Here is a 24,909-nt window from a genome sequence, read left to right on the forward strand (position 1 = left end):
GCGTCTGCGCAACCTCCAGTCTGCCGTAAATTTGGAGAAGGAGACTGTAAGCGCTGTTACGTAATCATACAGCGACATGTAACACACGCACGAGGATGCTTTACTCTACGTTCAAATTGAGTATTTCAGTGATTATTTTGTAAAATAAAGTGCACAGAAGTATTCATCCAGCCTCAGAGAACGAGATAAATCAGAAATGGCTGACTTTTCGTCGCTGGGTCTCTCAGACTGGCTGGTTAAACAGTGTAAACAGCTGGGGATCAACAAACCCACTCCTGTCCAGGAAAACTGCATGCCGCCCATACTAGAAGGTAAGACAGCTTTTGTTAAAACACCCTGGCCAGCTACCTGTAATGTAACCATCAGAATCAGCAGTCGCGACAGGTAATGCAGATCTCTATTGAAACATTTATCAATTTAATGGTCAGTGATTATCAGGCAAGGTAAACACCTGAAGGAAGACAAATACTCCAAATTAGGAATTGAATTTCCCCTTGGAGATAAATGATCTATCTATCTATCATCTATCTATCAATCTATCTATCATCTATCTATCTATCATCTATCTATCTAGTTCTGCATGTAGCTATGATAAACGTGACGATCAGCTCTTAGTTCCAGTTAAATTATTATTGGAATTTATTATCATATTATTGTTTAACTGAGAGGTACGATTTAGGAATCCCCATTACTCTCAACCTCAAAATACACAGATTAGTAGTCCACAATAAATTGTTTTTCCACGTCTGACTGTCGCCAAATTTGCCAGAAAAATATATGGATCGGAAAATGTTTAAAGTTATGATCGGATCCATGTCTGTGAGTTTGTAGATACAATGCATGATCTGACATTTTCTCGTGGAGTTTGGGATGGTCATCAATGATGAGAAAAGTATTGTTATACTTATTAGTAAAGTCACCACAAGGGTACTACTCCCCAGAGTTTAGAGCAGGTGAATGAAGGTGTTTTTTTTTCTACCAGGTCGGGATTGTATGGGCTGTGCTAAAACCGGAAGTGGGAAGACAGCAGCGTTTGTGCTGCCGGTGGTGCAGAAACTGTCAGAGGACCCATATGGCATCTTCTGCTTGGTGCTCACTCCAACCAGGTCAGTGTTGTGTAGTGTCAGAGAGCAAACTGGAAGACCCTGCTACACTTTTATTTTGGGGGGGTTCCACATCAAAACACGTTTTGTTGTTTAATGAATGGCTATTCTTCCTGTCAGATTGTGTCATTTCCAGATATTCCTAGACATTAAATCTACATGTTTATGTGATCTGAAACATCAGTGTAAAGGACAGGTCGTCAGTCTATCAAAATAAAAGCACAATGACTCTGACTGAACAATCTTAATATCCAAGTCCTTTGCATGTCAGAAACACATATAAGCCTCAGATCCTAAATAATGTCTACATCTGCGTACAACACAATACAAAACATGTTTCAAATGAATCTTTGTTTCTATCACATCTATAATGCATGTGTTATTGATACTTAAGATTAATAGCACTGTAAAAAATATGTTCCCATCCATATATCCAGCTGATGGTGTTGTATATGTGATGTCGTGCAGGGAGCTCGCCTATCAGATTGCAGAGCAGTTTCGAGTCCTGGGGAAGCCACTGGGTCTGAGAGACTGCATCATCGTCGGTGGAATGGGTATTTCCTTTATTCTGAGAGTCTGATGGGGTTTTAAAGTCCCGGTGTTGCGTCGCTGCTGCAGAAACTTAAATGAAACACGGCTGCCAGTTACTGTTGAATTCTGTCTGAGCCTCTCCTCTGTGCTGATGTTGTCGCTGTTGTGTTACTTAACAGACATGGTGAGCCAAGCCCTGGAGCTGTCCAACCAGCCACATGTAGTCGTAGCGACGCCCGGGCGGCTGGCTGATCACATCCGCAGCTCCGACACCTTCAGCATGAGCAAGATCCAGTTTCTAGTGAGTTCAGGACAGACCACAAACTGAGACTTGGACAAGGTTTCAACGGTTTGTGACATCGTCTTTGTGCGTTTGTCAGATTCTGGACGAGGCGGACCGGCTGTTGGAGCAGGGCTGTACTGACTTCACCAAAGACCTGGAGACGATCCTGGCTACTTTACCGGCTAAACGGCAGACGCTTCTGTTCAGCGCCACGCTCACTGACCCTCTGCACGAGCTGAAGAACATCGCCATGAACAAACCTTTCTTCTGGGAGAGCAAGTCAGAGTGAGTAACCTGCTACCACTTAATGGCTGTTTATAGAACTATTTAGCAAATTCACAGGACATTGCAGGTGTAATTTTGATCTGTTTTAAACTTTATTTGCAGAGGTGTATTCAGTGTATTTGTAGGTATTGGCCTATGTATTTCAGGTCATTCAAAAAAAAAAAAAAGACGAAAAAAAAAGAAAGAAACACTCAGCGTCACATTTGCTGAAGCTTTTGTGTCTCATTCAGATGTATTCTGTGCGAGAAATCTTCGTTATTTATGAAACAGGAGCACCAGCCTGGAAGATCAGTTTGCCTGTCATCTGATCTGAGGTGCAACTAATCGCCAAAGCGTTTCTCTCGCACAAATGCCTTTTGCGTGCGAGGCAGAGTCGTGCAAACGAAGGGAGTTAAGTGTGGTTGAATGAGCCATCTGCTGGGTTTATGAATCATCCGACCATTTGCAGCCCAGGATTCAGATATGCGCAGAAAGCAGCTACAAACTCATGCAGGTGTATCCAGTGTGGAACAGAAAATGTATCCAACATAACGTTCAAATCCATCTTGCACGAATCCTGGCCTGAATCCATGAGAGCTCCAGGTTTGCTGTTCTGTACTATGACGTCTGACCTCTCTGGCAACAGAAAACCTATCTATACTGTATATATCTATAGGAAACAGTGAAAGATCACAATGTTGTTAACAGGACACGGACAGTGGAGGAGCTGGACCAGAGGTACATCCTCACTCCAGAGAAGGTAAAGGACGCCTACCTAGTCCACTTGATCCAGACGTTTACGGACGAGCACGACGACTGGTCTATCATCATCTTCACCAACACGTGCAAGTAAGAAGCCCAGAAGTAACTGTAATGTACATATATAGTACATGCCAGTACAATCTTACCCTAATGCGATGAAGGGTTTCTAAAGCCGCAATGAAACTAATGTTGCCAGTGTGCTGTTGATACAACTCCATGATGATTGTTGAGGCTGCAGTTTTGGGTTGTGATTAGCAGTGTAATAGTGGGAAAAAGTATGTTACCAATAGCGTACATTTTTGTCTTTTGTTTTTGTAATAGGTGACCAGAAATTTAGCTTATAAGGTGAAATTTGAACCTGAGTGTGATCAGCAGCCAGAAGTCTCTGTGCATGTACATGTTGATTTGATGTGGTTCATGTGAAAAAGTATATTTGTTACATAAAACAATTTGTTGTTTCTTACTCAGGGACTGCCAAGTCCTCACCATGATGCTGCGGGAATTTAACTTTCCAACCATCTCCCTGCACTCCATGATGAAACAGGTGAGACTAGTGCAACTCACAACATTTGAATTTAATCCATCACGGAGAGAAAACAGCATTAGTGATTTTTAGTACCGGAGGCCTGCTAAAGTATGTTTTCAGGGTTATGAGGGACCCTGCATCAGAGAGAGTCTGTATCAGAATCTGTTTTACTGTTCAATTAAGTTTGCACCTTCAAAGAATTTGACTTTGCTTTTGTGTGAGAGAACGGTGAGAGCAGAGATTTCCTCCAACATGGTGTTGTGTCCCTTATCGCCGGTCCTCAGAGCTCATTAAAGGGACAAAGACAGAAACGTATAGCGAGCACAAAGCCATTGTGATAATATAAAAAAACGTCTGTGTAAGGGATTACAGCAGATTAAATGGAGCCTTCAGAATGAACAACTGCTCTTTATCTTCTCCAGAAACAACGATTTGCAAACCTCGCCAAGTTCAAGGCCAGCGTCTTCAAAATCCTGGTTGCGACAGACGTGGCTGCCAGGTAAGAAGCTCTGCTGGGTCGCTGCATGTCTCAGGGATGATGGCTGTCTTCATTTATTTATTTATTTATCACCTTTTAAAAGTCGACCATCCACATTCTATTCTTCCTCAGGCTGTTAAACCTCAGTTTCCGACTGAGAGATTCAGTCTGAAATCACCTTGTTTTGACATCCTTCCTGTTCTTTCTGATTCACAGGGGTTTGGATATTCCAACTGTCCAGGTCGTCATCAACCACAACACCCCCGGCCTTCCCAAGATCTACATCCACAGAGTTGGACGAACAGCAAGAGCAGGTAACCTTTAACAACTTTCAAGCAAATGTTAACTTTCGATAAGTTCAGAAACGCCACCATCATCCACGTGTCCTCCACCGATGACTCACCCTGCATCATTAAACCTCCAAAATAAATGCAGCTCGTACATGACAAGGTTGCCTCCTCTGCAGGGAGGAATGGAGTGTCCATCACACTGGTGACGCAGTACGACATCCACCTGGTCCACTCTATCGAAGGACAGATTCGTAAGTTACTTGGTTATAAAGACTGAATTAAAATGTAGTACACAGGAAAAACCTTTTCCTTTTGTGCGTTTCCAGAGCTCAGCTAAACTCTGTTCTGACCTGTACTGGTGGCTGCAGTGTGAACATCTGTTCTACTTGAAATGAAGCTTGTTGCAAAGCCAGTGTTCAGTCACACAGGATAGAAAAAAATCCTAATGTCAGCTGTTGTGTGTCAGTGGAAGATCACCAGCACTTGCCAGCCCGGTGACTTTTTATACCGATGTTCTTCATTTCTCGTTCTTTTTCTGAACATGAGCTACAATGTTAACATGTTCACTTCCAAAGCATCGATATGGCCAGTAGCTCCTTTTAATATAAATATTTAATAGTTCCATGCCTTGTGTTTCTCACTCTTGCTAACGTATTGTTCATCAGACGTGACATTACAAAAGCATTTCGTTTTCACATGCGGGTGCTTAGCTAACGTTAGCCAACATATTTATTTAAAAAAAACATTTGAATAGTAATTTCAGCATTCGAATAGTATTGATTTTTTTTTTTTTTTACTATTCAAACTATTCGACTTTCGGAATTAATTTCAACAGCCCTAGTCTTAACCATCTGACAGGAACCCCAAGACGCTGGAAACACCAATGTGTGTTGTGTACGCCTCCAGTATTTAAAGTGTGGTGTATCTCAACACAAACTGGCCTGTTGTTTTACTAGAGACAAAGCTGAAGGAGTATCCTGTGGAGGAGAAAGAAGTCCTGAAGATCCTCACCCAGGTCAACGTGACCAGACGGGAGATTGAAATAGTATGGACGACCTCTTATCTTCATATTCAGTCACCTCTTGGTAGTTTAGCAACTTTGTTTTATTTGAGCCCGTCTAGTGTTCAGGAGACTATATATTAACAATGGATCCATCAGAACCAGTACATAGTACTGTACATACATACTTTTTCTTTCTTTGACTTAATGACTGACAACATATACTGTAAGTCATTGCTGTTTATATTTTTCACACTAGACACTTGTCAGATTTTCTCACTATAATGACTTGTAATGTTTTGACGGTAAACTCCTTTCTGCATTGTAGAAACTTGAGTCAACAGACTTTGATGAGAAAAAGGAGATCAACAAAAGGAAACAGCTGATCTTGGAGGGGAAGGTAAGTTGTTTTTTTTTTATTTCCCCCCTCCCCCCCACGCACAGTTGGCACATTTTAGCAAAGCCAAGTTTGTGTAAATACTACCAAGATTAAACAACAAAATGTCAAGTTCAGTTTATTTTAGAGTGATTTCCTAGAGAGGAACGAATATGTAGCTGTAAATTCCCAACAATCGGGACCAAATACCCTGGGATGATTAAATGATATAAGGCTTCTGAGAATCTGACCATGCGAGTTGAACTGGCCTGTTGATTTGTGGTCAAATTATTGTTTCAGGATCCAGACCTCGAGGCTAAGAGAAAAGCCGAGCTGGAGAAGATCAGGAGCCAGAAGAAGAAGTTTAAACTAAAAATCCAGGAGAGCATTCAGAGACAGAAACATGGACAGCTGAAAAAAAAACTGATTAAGAGAAAACAGATGAAAAAGGCAGCACAGGCAACAGCGTAAAAACTGCTGTGACCCATGTATATACTAAAGATATTACTGTACAATGTCTAATAATTTTATGTGTGATCTGCAAATAAATTTGAACTCGTGCTGAATTTCATACCATCAAAACTGCTCAAATTGACAGCCTTTATTGATTCAGTTTAACAAGAAACCATGTGATGAAACTTCACTGCAAAGATGTTTCAGATAGGTATTTACATCACATTGAGCTCTCAATCTCTGCCTGTTGACATAAAGAGGGTTTGGATGCAAATGTAAATTGCAACAACTCATTCACAACTGAATCACTTCTTTAATGACTGCACATGTTGCAATTCATTGTGGCTCAGAAGATGGGAAAACACCAAAGCAATAATATCACGGCAGCAGGTTCTGAAAGCTACAACATGTTAGAATCGCGGTGGAACAGGTTCATATGTGAAACTAATTCATTGCACAAGAGATTTGCACGGTCAACAAAACGATTATTTCTAAGTCAATTAAACATGGCAACATCTACTTGTAACATGATTGTCTGCTGAAATAAGAAGCAGGTGAGAAACAGCAGTGGAGTACATTCTTACTGTGTTCAGAAAGCGTCTTTCCTGGAAGAGTTAAAAAACTACAATTCCTCGGAGAGTTTGAGGAGGAGATACAAAACTAATGAAAGGAAACGGTGTCCGCCTCATTACTGTTGTCAGCAAGTTGCTACAAAAACAGATTTTTAGTAAAACTACACAAAATGGCTAAATAACACCCAGCTGAACAAAACATGACACACACAAAGCAGCGAATCCTCTGACAAAAGCAAAGTTTGGATCAACTCAAGGTTCACACAGGTCTCCAGGAAGAGGGTTTAGGATCCACATAAATCTCGAGAGGAACTCTACAAGGAATACATAATGCAGGCAAAACAGCTTTGCACAAATCAAAAGTCCACAGAAGGAAAAATAAATTCTACCAGCCTTCGTTTTATTTTACTCCACAGAGAAGGAAGGTGGCTTTTTTTTTCTTTTTTTTTCCTTCATCCGCCCATCCTTTGAGAAACAACCCAACTACTAAACTCACTGACCTCATCTTTACCTGGCCTGATCATTTAAAAAAACATAATATACAAGTCCTTTTTCTGTAGGTTTTATGAGCCCTCTGTCTGGAAGGTATTAATGCTGGTAGTTTGATTTTAACTACATTCATGCTTGTGCTGCAGGTGTTTATCCGATGGTGATTGGTTATAGGCACTGATTCAGGTTTCTCATTCACTTTCCATCAATCGCCTCGTCATCAAATCAGTACTGATGGCATTTCCACTGTGTGTAACTGGGGTTTAGTAAAGTTTAAAAAAATAATTTCATCCACAGGAACCAAAGATCTTTCAGATTGTATAGATTTTTTTTAAATTATAGGGTTTTGTGGAGATTCTACACGCAGTTCCTTTGTGAAAGACTTAATTCTCCACCCCTGATTATATTTAGATTTGTGTGGCTGGGCAATACGGCCATCAGCGTGGCCATATTGCTTGTCGTGTGAATATTATTCACAAAATCAAAATGCTGTGTGAAAGGACACTGGGTTTACAACTACATCTAATTTGGGGTCATCTAGTGGGACTGAACAGTCCTAAAGCCACGTTTCCCTTAACATGTCTAACCCCGTCAATGACCTGAACTCATTTTCCAGATGTGGAAACTCAAAACCTCAAAATCTCTTCCTCAGCCACCTTCCTTTTCTACTCCTTACCTGTGGTGGATTGATTGCCACGACCGCCTGTAAGCCTTGACTACCATCATCCTTCTTCCCTCCTCGTTTGGTTTCTTTTCTCCTCAAGCAGGGATTTGTGTGATGAGTGTGGACAGTCCACAATCCCCTGAGGAATTGATCCAATGCAAAGCATTCGAGCATTTGCCAATCTAAGCGTACACGGAGTGTTTTCAAAAAGACATCTGGTCATGAAGCACAGCAGGACATCAACAACCCCTGCTTTCAAAAGACTTAAATAAGGAAAAGCCTTCGCTGAAACATCAAATGACTGAGTTGAATATTCAATGCTGGTCGTGTTTGATAGTTTCAATGACTTTTTTGCAATTTTGTGCTCTGTGATAAGAAAGGTACTTCAGAGAAGGAAAAACTGTCCCATGATGATCGCGATATCGGTGGGATATCGTTGTGTCTGAAATCCCCGTGCTGCGCCACCACTGACGTGGTCGAAACCACCCTGTAAAAGACCTTGTGAAAGAGCCAGTGTTTCTCAAGGCGAAAGGTATTTCAATTCAAGGCTCTTTATTCTCAGACTCAAGCACAGAAGCCGTGTTTTTTTTATTTCCTCTCCGAGAGTGTTGACTGCTGCTTCCTTCAGAGGCTGCTGAGGTTTTTGGGCCCACTAGAAGATTGATGGTGCCGCTCTCCTCCCATGATAAACCAAATTTGAGAAATACAGGTTGAGAAACCAACCGACTTTTAGCATTGGGATTTTGTGTTTCCTGTTCGATGGCTTTCTGTAATCATGCGCCCTGCAAGTTTGGAGAACAAGTTCTTCAAATTCAGCTGGAAAGCTTTCGATCCCCATCTGAAGTTAAGATAGCTTTCCTTCGTTTCCTGGAGGCTGTGGGTTGAAGGGGCTGGCTGGATTATTTTGTTGGGAGTTGAGCCTCATTTGGATTCCCACGAGAGACCGTTGAGATCTCCCCTCCGTTTCCCTCAGCAGCTCGACCACACGCCGCCATCTTCTCGACTTCCCTCCTTCACTTTGGACGGGCATCGGTCCCTGCCTCTCGCTTGTTCACTCGGCCTATCTTGCCATCTCCATGCCCGTCTGTTCGTGCCCTCTTCCGTCTTCTACCCTCTTATTTCTCTCCCTGGTCATTGGTTTCGTTTCGCTATCCCGTCGCTTTCACTTGGTGGTGCTTCGGTTGTAGCAGAGGAAAACAGGTATCCATTTTATGTTTTTATTATTTCCCAGATTAAAAAGCTGATGAACTAAGCTCAGCTCAAGCCTAGCTCCCTTCTTCAAGTGACCTGCAAGACACAAAACAGGTGTATAGCCTTTTGTCCACAACATAAAGGTGATTTTAAAAAACACAAGAGATCAGCAATACTGGCTTTAGCAGAGACCGGAGTCAGATGTCTCCAACTGAAAGAATTATTTCTGTCTCCGGTGAAAGAAAATAAGACATTTAATACAGTACTAAATATCCTTATAATCTGCTAAATTGCTCTAACTAAACCTTCCTGAAACTCACAATCATTTAAAATACACTGTCACTAATTCACAGTCACAGCGAGCCTAATGATCTAAAAATCATCAAAAGTCTATTTAATTTCTATAGCGCTGAGTAGGAAAACACACAGACACAACCTAAACACACACAGACACATTCCTTTCAGTAAGGAAACATAACTTCCCAAACCTTAAATGTGCCATGCTGTAACTACAAAGACTATGTTTTAAGGTTATGTCTATGTACTTACACTTTAGAATTGTGACAGTCCAGTCACCCCACCATGTTGGTATGCACGTTCACCCTGGTAAGTCGAGTCCTGGGACAGAGCCACATCGATTTGGGACTTGAACTCATCGCCCAGGTAGCTGTCCTGGAGAACAGGAGGACAGAAACATCATTGCAGACACATTTCACACATCAGCCTTTATCTAAATCTCTTCTAAATGCAAACCTATATATTTGATCTAATATATATTTATATTATTCCTTTCATATTTTTTACTGGATTTGCTAAATTCAGATAACGAACAATGTGACCAATTCAACTAAACCATACCACTTAATATTGATCATCTTAAATGATAATTCTTCTTTCACTAAGTGACAGTGATGCGTTACCTGGGACAGCTCTGGCTGGGAGAGGCCAGGCTGGCTCATCTGAGAGGGCTGGCTCATGGAGATGTAGCCTTGTGTCAGCGGCCCCTGGGAGAAGGGCTGGGAGGCCCCATCCTGGCTGGCCTGGCTGTTTGGTCCGTTACCCTGACTGGCACCCTGGTGTGCCGATCCACGGATCCTCTGCCGCCCGCCACGCCCAGGCTTACCCTTCATAGCTCCACGACCTTGATAGAAAAAAGAGAGATCAGGACAACAGTAACCGATATGCTTTTGTTTGTGGCACAGCCGGACAGATTGGATAACATGGGCGCCGAAATGCAAATAGCTCCGCTTACGCGTGCAGTGTGTTCCCGGCGTAAGTGGTGATATGTTATTTATACTAGATGGTTGAGAGGAACCACAGTGAGTGAGGCTTGGGATATAGTGGGGATTATTGCTGTTGGACAATAAAGACAGTTGAGTGTGATTTGGTCCCTGAAACTTGTGGATTGTCAGCTCTAGCAACAGTGAGTAACTGTCAGTTTATCAGGGACACATATTCTTGCACTTTCATTATGGTGTTTCATTGTAGTGAGTAGGCTACGTTTTGAATTACTGTTTGCACTGTTTATAGCCTATTTTTTGTTAACCTTTGCCATCTGATGTTAATAATCTGTGTCCTTATGACAGCTCATTCCGCTGTGTGTCAGCTACTATTGATGCTTTACAATAAACAAATAACATTTATAAACATCATGAAATCTGGGGACATTCATCCATAATAGAAAATTAAACAAGTCTTTTACTAGGCAGCTAAAACAATGGATGGTCAATACATGTACATGTTAGCACTAAAATTATTTATTATGTATGTTTTCTGTTTTTTGCCAAGTTTTGCTCTGCTTGTATTGTCTTTTTGTTTGTGGACTAAAATGTGCTCATTTTCAGATTATGTAAAGGTTCAGTGGACCATCTTAGTGCTGTACTGTACCTGCAGCAGGGCCGTTGGTCTGACCCAGGTAACTGGGTGGAGGCATTGGTGGCATCACCAAGTTGAAGGGTATGGGAATATTCATAGCCATGTGACCGGGGCCTGCCCCAATCATCCCAATCTGGTCGTGAGTTTGAAAGTACATGTTGGACGGACGTCCGGCTGAAAGAAAGCACGCACAACAAGACGTGTCAGTTTTTTTTACGAAGAAAACCTTTTACCACGAAAGTCTGGTTTTGCTGGACTGTTATGCTGTAAACGTTTGTCGTTTATTATTATTATCTTGAGTCAAACCACAAGATACTAAATATATATTAAATAAATACCACTGCTGCGGTCATAGGCGGAGCCAGGGATGAGGGCCTCACGGGCATCGTACATCGCATTGCTCATAAAACGTCCCCCCTGGAAAACACCAGACAATTGCTATTTCATACAGTTGCATAATTCACAGATTTAGGGCTGAAACTAACAATTATTTTCACTAGTGAACCCTACAGTAGTTTGTTTACTCACAGGGTTGATGGTGTTGACCAGTTTGCGTGGCTTGCTGAACTGCATGAGGCTCTCCCTCAGGTTGTTGAGGGGTCCCTCCACGAGGACCTTTTGCTCCTTGTAGTTGTTCAGCAGGTTGTTCCACAGTGGCTGCTTGGAGAGGGCCTTGGGGTTTCCCACGATAATCACGCCATACCTACATTCACAACACACAAAACTGCTGCTCAGGAATGGGATAGAAATTTTGTATTGAACAAAACTCTGTGTAGAAATATTTCTCGATAAACAATTGTCCTGGCACAAGTTCTTGTGTATAGAAATTCTAGGGGTCTGATTATTTCTACTATACACACCTACATACAAATAATAGTAGACATGTCTAATCTAAATTGTCAAGTTTGTTACAAAGTCACCAAGCTGAATTTTTCAGTCTGGCTGTCAATTGTATCGGATTTGTTGGATTGTTAATTAGCTTTCTTCATGGGAAATCTAAATAGCTCATCATAAACGAATGAGCTAGATGTGTGCTGTGCAATAATGATCCACTGTGAAGGTTTTTACTTGGCTCTGGTCAGCGCCACGTTGAGACGACGTGGGTCATTCAGGAAGCCAATGCCCTGGTGCTCATTGGCACGAACACAAGACAGGATGATGAAGTCCTTCTCTCTACCCTGGAAGGCGTCCACGCTGGCTATTTCCACTTGCTATAATAGGACAGAACAAGGAGGATGAGGGGGAGATTGAATAGTAAAAATCGAGGAACCAATTTTTTTCAACACCACAGAGCAACCACACTTATAATTCAAGTTTACAATAAATTTGAATGTATTCTCAGCTCAGTGAAATACAAAGGATAAAGTTAAGATACATCTTCAACCAGGAGGTTACTCAGATGCGTGTGCTACCTGATAGAGTTTGGTGTGCAGGGAGCCGCTAAACTGCATGTACTGGACTAGGTAGGAGCGCTGTCCCTCGTACGGGGTGATGATACCGATCTGGTCAGGTTTGGCTCCAGCCTTCAGCAGCCTGGTGGTGATCTTCTCTACGTTGGAAGCCTCCGTCCTTTAAAACATCAGCATCAGTTTAATACTGCACTGCTCAGTCCTAATTACATCTAAAGTTATTTGGAGTAGACTAATGGTAGCTTAAAAATGTCTAGTAGGGGTGTAAAGATTCACCGATACGAATCGGTATCTGGTTGCATTATCACATATATGGCTACATCGATACACGGACCCCTGCATTGGTCTAAATGGACTAAGGTCGGCCTGGTTCTAACGTTACGAAAAAATTCAACGAAGCTGCTGCGGTGTGGGCAATGCTGTTGAAAGAGACGGGTGTGTGTTTATGTGTGTGGGGTACTTTCCAGAAGATCATCTCTCAGTGCAAATCAAACCAGCTATTAGGCTAACTGAAATAAAACCATGCCAATCTGTGGGTATGGTGAAGGGTATGTGATGATGTGGGGATATTTTAATTCCAAAGGCCAAGGGAACTTTATCAGGATGCATAGTATCCTGGATCCATGAAATAACTGGCCTATAAAAATCAGCCTGGCTCTATGGGAATTTAACATAGGGGTGTACTTACTTATGCCCCCTGTATTTTAAGGAAGAACATTTATTTATTTATTTACAATACATTATTCATTCACAGAGAAAATTGGTGTCCTTAAAGGTTGGATTTTTCCTAATTTTTTTAATTAAGGCATTAAGATCAATTTCCAAAAGATGATTTTTTTTATTCCTCTTTTTAGTCAACTTTAGCATGGGTGTATTCACTTATGCTTAGCACTGTATGTATTTGGGTGTGTTAAGTTTATATTGACATTTCAGTGTTTCCCACACATAGACTAATGTGTGGCGGTGCGCCGCACTATCAACACCGGCCGCCTCACATTGCGTTTCGTTATTATTTTTTTTAAAACGCTATTTAAAAACACCTTCAATTGCATTTCCTTTCTCCACTCTCCTCCGTCTCTCAAATAAATTAACTGTATCAAATATTCACTGTATCCATCAGACTGAATCGTATCTCACCGTATCGCACCAAATCGTTTCAACATCAAATCAAAATCGCACTGAATCGTTTCATATTAAAATGTATCGTCCCTGAACTGTATCGTAGCCCGTGTATCTAGATACGTATCGGATCGTCCTATTAGGGAGAGAGATACACCCCCCGTCTATGGTGCCTCAACTTTGCACACCCTGCAAAATGAGGATCAGAATTATTTTACCTACTAAAGCTGCAATAACATGAACACCAATTTGTTTGGGTGATGTTCATGTAACTTTCATGGTTTAAAAAGAAAATGCTACTAAAGAAAAAAAACACAACTGCACCAGTTTAAATCTTGCTTCTCTGGAAGCCCAGCCCCCCCTTCAACAAGGTAAATTTCAAAAAAATAAGTTGATTATTTTTGGGAGGTGAGTCTAGCATTCCTGTTGATCATGATTAACAAATGGAGGACTTTCACCACCAGTAAGGTACACTTAATTAAAGCAACTATTTCAGCCTGCCATACTGGTTTAGATGTGAAGGCTGATACGAGCACCCCCCTAGTGTTTGGCTTCAGCTAGCCCTTTCCCTCGCCCCCACCAACTGTGTACAATGCACTTTGTATTGTAAATTTGTCAGAGTTTTGAGGTAAATTATGCATATTAAACCAAGAAAATGTGTGATGTCACCTGTTAAGGTAGGAGGTTCCAGAGCTGGCAATCTCCTCCTGACCCTGAGTCACGTAGAAGAACATGGGCTTGTCCGGCTGTGGCCACTGGAAGTCAAACCCTTTCTTGATGCGGTCAGCTGAGGAGAAAGATTTTGTCACAATTTTAGTCCTGAATAAGGTTTTTGGTCATGCTAATGTACCAGCCACAGCGGCATTTAATTTGCTCCTCTATCAAACCAGATAATGAACTGCTAAATCTTGACCAACCTGCAGTGACACCATTCTGCAGGGAGCCCTCATAGAAGATGTTGGAGGGGAAGGCGCTGAGAGCCGGGTGCATGCGGTACTGAACCTGCAGGCGAATTGGCCGTATCCCCAGAACCACCAAGCGTTCAAACAGGGACTGGGACAGACCTGCTTTAGCTGCTTTCTTACACATCACCACAGGACCCAGCTGGCAGTGATCACCCACCAGAATGAGCTGGGAGGAGGAAGAGGAGTCACACAAGTGTGAAAATTGGGTTAATATAACAGCATAATAAGTAGTTTTAGTTTCTGGATGTTCAGGGCAAATCATTTTGCTTAACTCAACATACACATACATACTTTATATTGTTAGCCACATAATTTATTTGACATGTTGATTGAAAGTTATAGTAAATGCTGACTAGGGATGCAACAATACACTCAACTCACGATTCGATTCACGATTTTAAGTTCACGATACAATTTCACGACTTTAACAGAATGACATGAAAAATATTCCTTTATTTATATAAACTGTGCAAAACAGCAGATGTGTCCTCTATCAAAAGTGCAACTGAAATAGGATTTTATCTTAAATAACAAAAAATTAATACAAAATTAAAGAAAGGCTCGTTTATTGCTGAGGCCATATGGTTCAATTTAAATGATTTATTTAAAATGTAATAACTTTTTTTCACCAGTCGTTTGCTGTTAAACGATAAAAAGACACTAGATGGCTGAAAGTGTATATTACAACACCACCGAACGCAACACAAGCTTAGGGAGCCAGACCCCAACGCAACACCAAAGTCCCATCACTGTTGATCCACAGCGGCAGTGTCCATGCGGTCTGAAAGTGCTGCTAGTCTCCTGCAGACTGCCGTAGTCCCGGTGTTGGAATCCTTTCCAGTGAAATACTAGCCAGCTAACGGTAGGCCTGTTTGTTAACTAGCGTCACACCCTAGGCTGTTTAGAATCGCATTGAGATACTTTTTTTTTTTTTTTTTTTATCTCAATTGGTTGTAATCTTTACACATTTAAATAAATGTTTAACAGATTCCTGATGTATCGTTACATCCCTAATGCTGATGAGTAGCAGTTACAATTGGTATTCCCAATTGTCTCTTGCTGCTTCAATGTCCTGATTTCAACGGAAAGCAGAAAGTTCCTTCAATTGTAAAATGTTTTTTTCATTCAATGTTTTAGAGAAACTATAACATGGGCAAATGCGGGGTCATATTATTGCTGAGCTTTTACTATCTGCCTCATTCATCAAGCTGTAGGGATGGAGATATGTTGTCATTTAGCTGTGTAAGTGTATGTTTACCTGCTTGGCTCCAAGCACCACGGGCACCATGCACTCTGGCTCTGTGGCCTGGGTGCTCTCATCAATCAGGATGGAGCGGAACTGCATCTTGGCCAGACGAGGGTCTCCAGCCCCGACGCAGGTACAACAGATAACGTCAGCATTCTGGACGCATTCACGGAGGAAGACAATTTACAATCACCAAACGGAAGAGGGAGTCGGGATACAGTTGTGAAACATAGGGGACCTTCTACTATGATTAAGATGACAAGTGATCATCCTGTCAGGTGGAATTGTTTCTATATTGAGAATACTAACAGGTCTGTACTGACCAAAAGAAAATAAAAAACAAGATCAGCAACAAGCTTCCTGGTTATCACAAGACTCTCGTGTATAATATAAAGTATATTGAGATGGTCATAGCACTTGTACATATATGATAATTACAACAGTCTTAGAGAATTAGTTTTTAATTGTTTGGCAGAAACATGTTGTTGCATTAACAGTGCCTGAAAAGCTGTAGCCGGCCTCTTTTTAAGCGGAGTTTCAGCCTTGAACTAATTTGGTTTAACACTTTGAAGCTCCCCCTCACCATGAGCAGCTCCCTCTCAGCTGTGCGTTTCAAAGCCCTGTAGCGTTTCTCATCAGCAGACGACAGCTCACCGGTCTCATCCTTCAGCTGCTGTAGTTTCTGAAGCTCCGGCATACTAGGGAGTCAAAGACACATCAGGGTAACTACAGAAAACACAGTTGTACACTACCAATCTGTGACTTGGGGGGGGGGGGGGGGGGGGGGCTTTGGGGGATGTAAACAGGATGGATAATGTTGCAATGGTCAGTTAATTAGCTGCAGGCTGCAACTTGAGCTTTTTTTATTTCAGTGTATGTGTGAAAAGTTACTTCTCAGACAGTTTATTCTCAGACAAGTTCTTAAGTTATAACAAGCATCTTTTTGTATGATTTTAAGCAGTTTTAAGGGTGCTTATTCACAATTGGATGGACTAAACATGTGTGTAGTGTATGAATTAGGAATCCAAGGAATACAAATGTTGACACAAATTGCAGCAAACGTGAACTAAGCTGTGACACAATCATCGCAGCTGCTGACTATTGGTGAGCAGGCCAAACTACCATTCTAAATAAAAAAAAATACCTTTCTATTGCTTTTAGAACGGCGGAATGCACCTGTCCCTTTCACCTTAAGCAATACAGTATATTTGCCTCATGTCTCCCCCTCCATCTCACCCATATCCCCCTGTTGAGGCGCACCTAGCAGGCTGAAAACTTCTGATCTAAGGACTCCGAAATGCATGCAACGTGGTGGCAGCCTCCTAGCATTAAGAGAAATTTGCTTGCGACTGCAAGATTTCAGACTCAATATTCTCAGTTGCGGAAATCACCAGTCAATCACCCATTTTAAAAGATTTGGTTGTCCTTGTTGGCAGACATTCGTCATGCCTGACCTCAGATTTCCTTCTCCTATGGACCTGTCCTCCAGGTATCAATTACACAATATATAGCTAAAGTACCAGGAATGCTGACAAGAGTAAGTATGAGTAAGAGAACATGGTGACATTTGAGGTCAATGTGACAGAGCAGGATGAAGATGGAGGTGTAAAAAAAAACAATGATTCTGGTGCTTTGCCGACTAGCTATGGCATGAGTGTTTGTACAAAGCAGCAATCAAGTATAAATAACTTTTGAATCCAGAGTCAACTCCCCTACATGCCACTGACCTGTCCATGTTGCTGATCTGGTTGTGCAGAGCCAAGAAGGACACTGGTGACTCAATGGCCTCACGGCTTTTGGCACAAAGCCTGACGACCTTCAGTCCTGTCTTGTCAATCTTCTCAGTCAACTGATCCACGGCAATGTTACTGGGCGCACACACCAGAACTGGTCTGCAAACATACACACCGCACAGAGCATTAGGACAGGAACAGTAGTGTAAAACACAGTTGCTGGAATAAGAAAAATTAAAGATTTTTTTAAAGTATTTAAGTAATGCAAGATATATTTTACCCGTTGCCTTGTCGGGACAGGTGGTAGACGATGGTGGCAGAGGTGACAGTCTTCCCAGTGCCAGGAGGACCCTGGATCAGACTGAGAGGCCTCTGCAGCACCGTCTTCACAGCATACACCTGAACATACAAGTAACAAAAAAGAAAAAGAGGATTTAACCCAGGTGAACTGTTGCAAATACAGACAAATATTTCTTAGAACACACTCCACTGAATCTACTTGCAATAATATGGTGAGATGAGATCAAAATCCCACATTTAAGCCAAAACTAAAAATGCTTTCCTTGTGTAATTAAAGGGTTGTCCTACTAAATCACTCTTCCTTTGTTTTTCAAATGTATTTAAAAACAGTTGAACTATATTGATGCACATGATAAATCACAGAAAACGGGACAACTCAACTCATACTTTTTCCTGCTGTCATGTCTTGAAGACATAAGAAGAAAATAAAATAACAGGAGGAATCACAGCAACTCAGTGTTAAGTGAGGTCTGACCTGTGAGTGATTGAGGTCGGGCAAGCCCTGGGCAGTGAAGCGCTTTGGCAGCTGGCACTTGATGGTGACATCCTCTACCTCGTGGCCCAGCAGTTTGTGGTAAATGTAACCAGACACGGAGGTCTCGTCCACTGCAAACGTCTTCAGGGCGCTCTGCATCCTGCAGCAACACAAATGTGAGTCATTTTCACTTATTCATCAGTGAACCTCCGTCCTTAATACCAAGAGGATGAATTTGGCTGACATCTTTACTTTACAAATGACAGACGTGCCAGATTTACATAAAAGTACCTCCTGTAAACAATGCAAATAATTTAGTTATGTGCACTGTTTATTAAAGAGGAAAAAAAGCACATTCTGTAATGTGGAGTAATACGTTGAATTAAGGGCAGCAAAATTGAATGTTTCCATCACATTAGGGATTTGGGGGTATGCAATTTCAGCCTACCTGTCAAAGGACGTGGACTTCCACACAAAGTCCACCTGGAAGTTATGGGGGATTTCAACAGGTGCTCCAACACTGCTCCGCAACTCAATAGCAATTTCATCCCCATAGTCTTTAAACACAGGCTGTTAAGGAAGAAAACATGTTGTCTATACTAGTCTAGTTTTATAGTTAAGACTATACATTCACTGCTATCTGGGCTAAGTGCCCAGTACTGAGCCCAACTTGAAGACACTGTAATGCAATGGATGATACACATGCAACTGCTAACAGCGTAAAAGATACTGTCAGGGACTTTGATGACATGACCAATGCCTTTCCACAGCGGGGCCAGGTCTCCCTTGTACCTCAAGCAGATCTCGTCACCTTGCATCAGCCGCATATCTGGGATTGATACAAGGACACAAGTTAGACACCCTTCTATGCTCAAAATGACCCAAAAATACACTAAGGAGGATGGGCCATGTTCATACATCAAAAGGATACAGTACCGTGTGCGCACAAAAAACACTACAAAAACAGAGGCAAGGACAAAACCAAGCACACATGCTACCAAAAGATGCAGGATTGGGGGAGGTTGCGTGCAATTCTCAGGACTGAAGGGGGATGGGGAGGGGCTCTATCTGTACCACAGAACCACTGGGAGGAAATCAAACTCAGAGAATTACCACCTGAATCCGTCTTGGGCAGAGTGAAATAGGCAATCCGCTTTTTATTCAGCCCCAGGTCCCACCTGACTGTTATATTGTCTTGGGTCTGCAAGAGGAAAATAAAAAATAGATGAATATAAAAGCAACTCATATTAAAAGAGGTCAAAGACATAATGTCACACCAACAGGCATTATTTCGGTAACCCTAAAGTAAGACGCTATTTAAAAAATTACAAAACAGAGCTCAGGCAAAATGCCTCGCACCACAAATACGTCTCAATGTGGTCCGGATCATAGCGGCAGGAGAAGAGCATTGTGGTGTGCTTCACTTTTTAGACATCCAGTGTGATAAGAATAAAATCCTAAATGTATATTTGAAACGTTATAATGGATTACTGGGTTTGTGAATATTTTTTACGTCACCTGAAAACAGCTTTGCATATAAACAACCATGGGCATTAAAAAAAAAAAAAAAAAAAAAAAAAAAAAGAAAACAAGGTTCTGAGTTACAAAGTGTCCTACTTAGAAGTGCAGTTCAGGTACCTGGGACTCCTTAAGCTTCTTGTCGTAGTCAGCCTCCAGTTTGACCAAAGGGCCAAAGATGTTTTGGTACTGGTAGGCATCCTCGTAGCGTAGCAGCACATGCTGGGGCTCCTCGTCCACTCCAGGTTTCTCCAGGTCTTCCAAGGTGGCAGTGGGGTTGTCCTGAGAGGAAACAAAGTCAAAGCAACCATCAAATCAAAGTACATCACACATCCTATCACAAACTCATATTCCACACACAAATTCTACAGTATAGTTGCAGATGCCTTTTAAAACTGGTAAGCCACAGGTGGATACCAATCCCTGTAAGCAGCTGTCACTTACAAACCTTTAGCCTGTGCTTGTCACAAGTTTACAGAATTCTGGTAACAACATTGCTCTGAACATGTAACCCTGAAGAAAATGCCTCTATATACCTTCCAGAGCTCCTCCAACTTGTTGATCTGCTGGGCGGTGATCTGACGAGCCCGAAGCTGCTCCTGCTCCGATGGGATTTTCACCAGCCAGGACAGAAAGCAGCGATCCTGGATCAGTGGTTGCCACTGCGAGCTGTCCCAGTTGATGTCCTTCAGGCTACTCTGGCTGGCGCAGGGCTGCCTGCATGGAGATACAAGGTTCATACAGACAGAAAATTAGCTTATGTATAGTTTTTTTGAATAATTAAACTATTGCAGAGGATGTAAAAAAAAATGCTATTTGTCTTACTGCCTGAAGTTGATTTCTCACAATACTTCTTGCTGCATGTCCATGTGACCACAGAGAGGGTTAAATTAATTTCCACATAGCAGGAAGCACTAAATGTCAGTGCAACAGTTCCATACTAAATAGCCAATTACTTGCTCTGTCACAAGTAATCAGTGGGGGAATCAAAACAGGTTGTTCAGGGTTTCCCGCAGCACTTTGCAGTTAAGGTGGCCGCCATACTCGGACATACACGCCGGTGTCAGTCTCGCAAGCGGTTTCAGGAAAGTGGCTGCATGTGTCCGACAATGCACAAAACATCAACACCGGTACAATCCTACAGCTGTCTGTGGACACGGAGTGTGCAGAACCTCCCACACTGTGAACTGAGACTCTGTTACCTGCTCGTCGGTCAACAGTTGATGATCGGTTTATTTTATTGTGGTTCCTTTTGGAAGGCTGGCTGCCAAAAATCACCACTTACTAGCTAATTAATCAGCCTGAGGTAAACGCTAGCTATCAGTAAACACAAGTGATGTGGTGTCTGGTGTGTGCGCCAGTGTTTGTGCGTGTGTCGGCCCACCCCCGTGAAGCTCCAACAAGCAGAGGAGCAGAAGAAAGTAGCTGCACCTTCACCACAATGAAGACTGAAAAACAGAACTATTTTGGTACAAACATTTACTCGCCATGTGGCAGATAGCCACATAGATATAATTTATTAATTATATATTATTTAAATTTAATAAATAATTGTTAACCCCCCCCCCGGTCTGACGGCAAACACATTTTCTATGGGAAACCCTGGTTGTTGAATAAATGTGATTTTAATCAGTGCAAGCAAGATGCCAAAGATGTCTGTACACCAGAGAACACTGACAACTTGTTCTTTGACTTTTTGACTAAGGGATCCAAATCTGTCGAGTTCCAGTTTTAAGTAATATCATAACCACACTGTCCTATATAAAACAAAAGTATATTTAATTATATTTTGGTATTTTGTAATGTTTCATCTAATTTTAATTGAGAAGATTTACCCTACAGCTGTTTTAGAGCGGGCCTAGCTTTATGTTTGAATAAAAATGTTTATTTATTTTATGTTTTGATTGTCTATCACTGATTAGGGAATTTTTTGTTGCCATAATCTTTCATCGACTGGCAATTTTTTGTATCTGGCTGATTATTTAGGCATTTAATGGACTCCGCATCAGTTTCCTAAGCATTAGAATGCATGAAAACTCATGCAGCGTAAGGTCTGAAACCTGAACAAACCTCATAACAGACTTCCTGTTTCAAAGCAGGAATTTGTATATTTAGCTTTAAGTTCATGCTTCAGAGTAGCTGATAATGACTGTCATTCATTGTCAATGCTGTCCTCAAGGACACTCTTGACAGAACATATCTAGTATGTTCTGTCTTGTGGGCACTGGTTACAGGACAGTCGGTCTTTGTACAAGGCCATCCTTACCTGCAGAGTAGCACCACCACGGAATCGGCCTTTGCCGGGATGAAGCCCAGGAGGAAGACGTTGCGACAGCCGCAGTTGTAACACTCGAGCACCGTCTCGCCCAGCGGCCCATCTTTATGCAGCGTCACCTCTTTGCATTTGGCTCTCACCAAATGGTTCACAATGTGACTGGAAGTCAGAGAGCAGGAGTCAAATGGTTGAGAAAATAATCAGAAACACTTTGATCTCTGTGACATTTGTCCTGGTAGCATTGCTGCAGAAATCTATTGATAGTTTGCATAACAACACATACTGACCCACAGTACAAAAACAGGACAGACAAAATAGACTACTTCACACAATAGTAGATTTCCTATTGCATTGCTTGCAAATGTCAAAAGCTGACAGGACATATACTTGGACCTCCACTTTTTCCTACTAATGCAACTGCAATGAAAAGGTCTGTAGACACTACATTATACAGATCTCTCTTCACACACATTTAACACGTGAGGCAAAAGTCTGGCTGATTGTAATGTGGCTGAAAATAGTAGGAAAATAATGTTTTTTATTATTATATAAAGTTTAAGTGAGGTGTTTACATTTTTTGTTCTACCTCAGTAGCTTCATGTTTGGGTGCTTATACGTGAGGTAATTAGGTGAAGAGGAGAAGCTTACACACCTGCCAGATGTGTTGCCACGCCCATTACAGAACCACTTCTTGCTGGTATTGCAGTACACCACACACGCTGGATCATGGATTCCACAGTAGCTAAAAAACAACAATGTAGCAAAACAGTATCGGAATTACTGCAGTATTTAGTCAAAAAGACACATGAAATTCCGAGGGCTCTCTTCAACCATGCAGGACTCTTACACACTCCCAGTTCATTTTCAATAAGTCAATTGTTTGTCAAAAACTCAAACTTCAGCGTTTGTTATCTTCAAAAATAATACGCCAGGAAATTCTAACATTCCTTATACAAAACCTATATCGGTTTAGGATTTTCATCTAAACTAGCTATCCCAAGGCTGAAACACAAATATATTTGTAAATACAGTAATAACATTTTACGCCATTTTACAATAACTTCTAAAGCTCAAGCTTTTCCACATGTATATTATTGTATATTTAGTATCATGTTTTTGTATGCTTACAGGAATGCAAATTATGAAAGTTGTGGATCATTTTCTGATAAGTTCAATAGAATGGGCGCTAGGGCTGGGCGATATGGAGAAAATCAAATATCAGGATATTTTTGACCAAATACCTCAATATCGACACCGCAACGATATTGTAGTGTTGACTATTGGTGCTTTCACAAAATATTTACACAATGAGATTTTTGATAAATAATCATCAGTAAGGTGGATATAATGACGAAGTGGGTAAAGGCAAATAATAGAACAGTTACAACAGTCTAATAAGTTCAGAAAATGACATCACTTTACTGTAATGCAGCCTTTAAAACCAGGAAAAGACAACACATAAGCCATATTACGATATCCAAAATCTAAGACGATATCACAATATCGATATATTGCCCAGCTCTAATGGGCGCCAGAATTTTACTTCTAATAATGATCTGAAAACTGTCACTGCAGCTGGCTGGTGTGTCAGTGCATCATTAGTGATATGTGCAAGTCTTAAATGAGTAGCTACTACTTGTAAACGTTGACAGTATGCTGTGCTTTTTAGAAAATGTGTAACTGTTAGGGAGGATAATGAACATTGATGAACTTTGGGTTCTGTATGCCCTGTAAGTGGTGTGAAAGATCAGGGACTACACACAAAATAAGCACTATAAATATAGTATTGTGTTATCGTCAAGGAAAAAAAACCCACTAATGTATGGCAATGACTTCCTCAGTGATCTACCGACATCCTGCATGGTGTAGCTCTTGTCAGTGTAACGTTACCTGCATGCGTGCACAGGCAGGTCTTTGGTGTAGTACGTGTCTTCTTCATCCTCCTCAAAGTTGAGCTCGGCCAACAACTGGCTGGGTTTGGCCACGGGGTCATCCACTCCACCGTTGTGAAGACCTTCATCAGGACCATTTACCTGTGGCACAACACAAGCTTTCACAAACAAACCGAATGCTAACGATTAGCAGCTAGCGGCTAGGAGACACACAGCGCGGAAATGGCAGTTAATTGTGAGATTGTCAGTGCTCTTATCTTTGGTATTTGAAATTACACCTGTGTGTCTGGTTTGCTTCGAACTGTTCAAAACAAACGTGCTTAAACACCTAACTTTCCTTCAGAATTTGAGTTAACGTGCTTGCTAGCTAGCAGCGAGCTAACACGAAGCTAGGTAACGCTAGATCCAGTAATAGCGGGCTAGCATGCAGCTCTGGGTGAGCTAACCGAGCTAACGTCACTAAACCGCGCTTTATTGTGCCTTCCTGTAAAATTGAAAGCCTCAGACCTGGCTGTCCAGCTGGCTCTGCGTCTGGCCTTGAGTTTGCGTCTGGCTGGGAAGGGTGAAGTCGGTGAAGTCGTACTCAGAGCCCTGGGTGTCCGCTCCGAGTAACTCTGCTTCCTCGGTGTCCAGGAAGGTGAGGGTCTGGGAGCTCGGCCCGTACGCCTCCACACTCATCTCGACTCTCAACTTTCGCTTTACTGCGCGGTTTCCGGTCTTCGTCTAAAGATGAAAATCCTCACGGTATTTGTTTATCGAAAAATGGTTTAGAGGCCGACGCTCAAAGTCTGCGTTTGAACCAAAACAAAAATGTAACCGAGCAGAACCTCGAAAGCTCCAGCGGCAGCAGGTCCAACAGCGATGGTGACGAACTTCCCTGCGCCGTTCAACGTGTGACGTTCACACTGTAGGCTGTAGAGCCCGATCATCAATGGGGAGTGAGCTCTCACTCTGATCTTATTTCCGGGTATTAAAGCAGAATCGTGGACCTCTGCAAGGCAAATGTAAAATACCCGTGTTGGAAAGTACCAAAGTGCATTCACTAAAGTACTAAAATAGAAATTTGAGGTATAATTGATCTTCTCATTTAAGTTTTTAAGGCAGTTGGCATCCTCAATGT

General features: G+C 41.8%; 2 protein-coding genes across 2 annotated transcripts; one reads left to right on the forward strand and one right to left on the reverse strand.

The window, feature by feature from the left end:
• The first annotated feature begins 46 nt into the window (after window positions 1-46).
• On the forward strand, window positions 47-6,604 carry ddx49 (DEAD (Asp-Glu-Ala-Asp) box polypeptide 49). Its single transcript, XM_078258677.1, has 13 exons — window positions 47-311; window positions 983-1,106; window positions 1,572-1,657; window positions 1,814-1,935; window positions 2,015-2,202; window positions 2,890-3,030; window positions 3,412-3,487; window positions 3,892-3,968; window positions 4,164-4,261; window positions 4,414-4,488; window positions 5,194-5,282; window positions 5,566-5,637; window positions 5,914-6,604. Exons 1-13 carry the CDS (start codon window positions 197-199, stop codon window positions 6,082-6,084), a joined length of 1,434 nt encoding a protein of 477 aa, XP_078114803.1. The 5' UTR covers window positions 47-196; the 3' UTR covers window positions 6,085-6,604.
• LOC144523238 (regulator of nonsense transcripts 1) lies at window positions 6,200-24,694 on the reverse strand. Its single transcript, XM_078258676.1, has 24 exons — window positions 24,297-24,694; window positions 23,788-23,930; window positions 22,550-22,639; window positions 21,889-22,056; window positions 20,159-20,339; window positions 19,743-19,904; window positions 19,218-19,305; window positions 18,835-18,933; window positions 18,553-18,661; window positions 18,105-18,264; window positions 17,610-17,728; window positions 17,324-17,488; window positions 16,180-16,294; window positions 15,609-15,752; window positions 14,303-14,516; window positions 14,055-14,172; window positions 12,270-12,426; window positions 11,926-12,068; window positions 11,386-11,560; window positions 11,196-11,274; window positions 10,870-11,031; window positions 9,903-10,123; window positions 9,532-9,654; window positions 6,200-9,078 (listed from the first exon to the last, which is right to left on the reverse strand). Exons 1-23 carry the CDS (start codon window positions 24,465-24,467, stop codon window positions 9,535-9,537), a joined length of 3,303 nt encoding a protein of 1,100 aa, XP_078114802.1. The 5' UTR covers window positions 24,468-24,694; the 3' UTR covers window positions 6,200-9,078; window positions 9,532-9,534.
• Between the last annotated feature and the right edge of the window lie 215 nt (window positions 24,695-24,909).

Source organism: Sander vitreus, chromosome 9 (genome assembly GCF_031162955.1).
Source record: "Sander vitreus isolate 19-12246 chromosome 9, sanVit1, whole genome shotgun sequence".
NCBI lineage: Eukaryota > Metazoa > Chordata > Actinopteri > Perciformes > Percidae > Sander > Sander vitreus.

Excerpts from the sequence above, each read along its gene's own strand:
- LOC144523238 (XM_078258676.1), bottom strand. The coding sequence starts at position 24,467 with ATGAGTGTGGAGGCGTACGGGCCGAGCTCCCAGACCCTCACCTTCCTG. Across the intron at positions 16,295-17,323 it reads CAGATCAGCAACATGGACAG|TATGCCGGAGCTTCAGAAAC; the intron begins GTCAGTGGCATG and ends TTGACTCCCTAG. Across the intron at positions 14,173-14,302 it reads GCAGAATGGTGTCACTGCAG|CTGACCGCATCAAGAAAGGG; the intron begins GTTGGTCAAGAT and ends CTTTCTCCTCAG.
- ddx49 (XM_078258677.1), top strand. The coding sequence starts at position 197 with ATGGCTGACTTTTCGTCGCTGGGTCTCTCAGACTGGCTGGTTAAACAG. Across the intron at positions 1,658-1,813 it reads CATCATCGTCGGTGGAATGG|ACATGGTGAGCCAAGCCCTG; the intron begins GTATTTCCTTTA and ends GTTACTTAACAG. Across the intron at positions 3,488-3,891 it reads TGCACTCCATGATGAAACAG|AAACAACGATTTGCAAACCT; the intron begins GTGAGACTAGTG and ends TATCTTCTCCAG.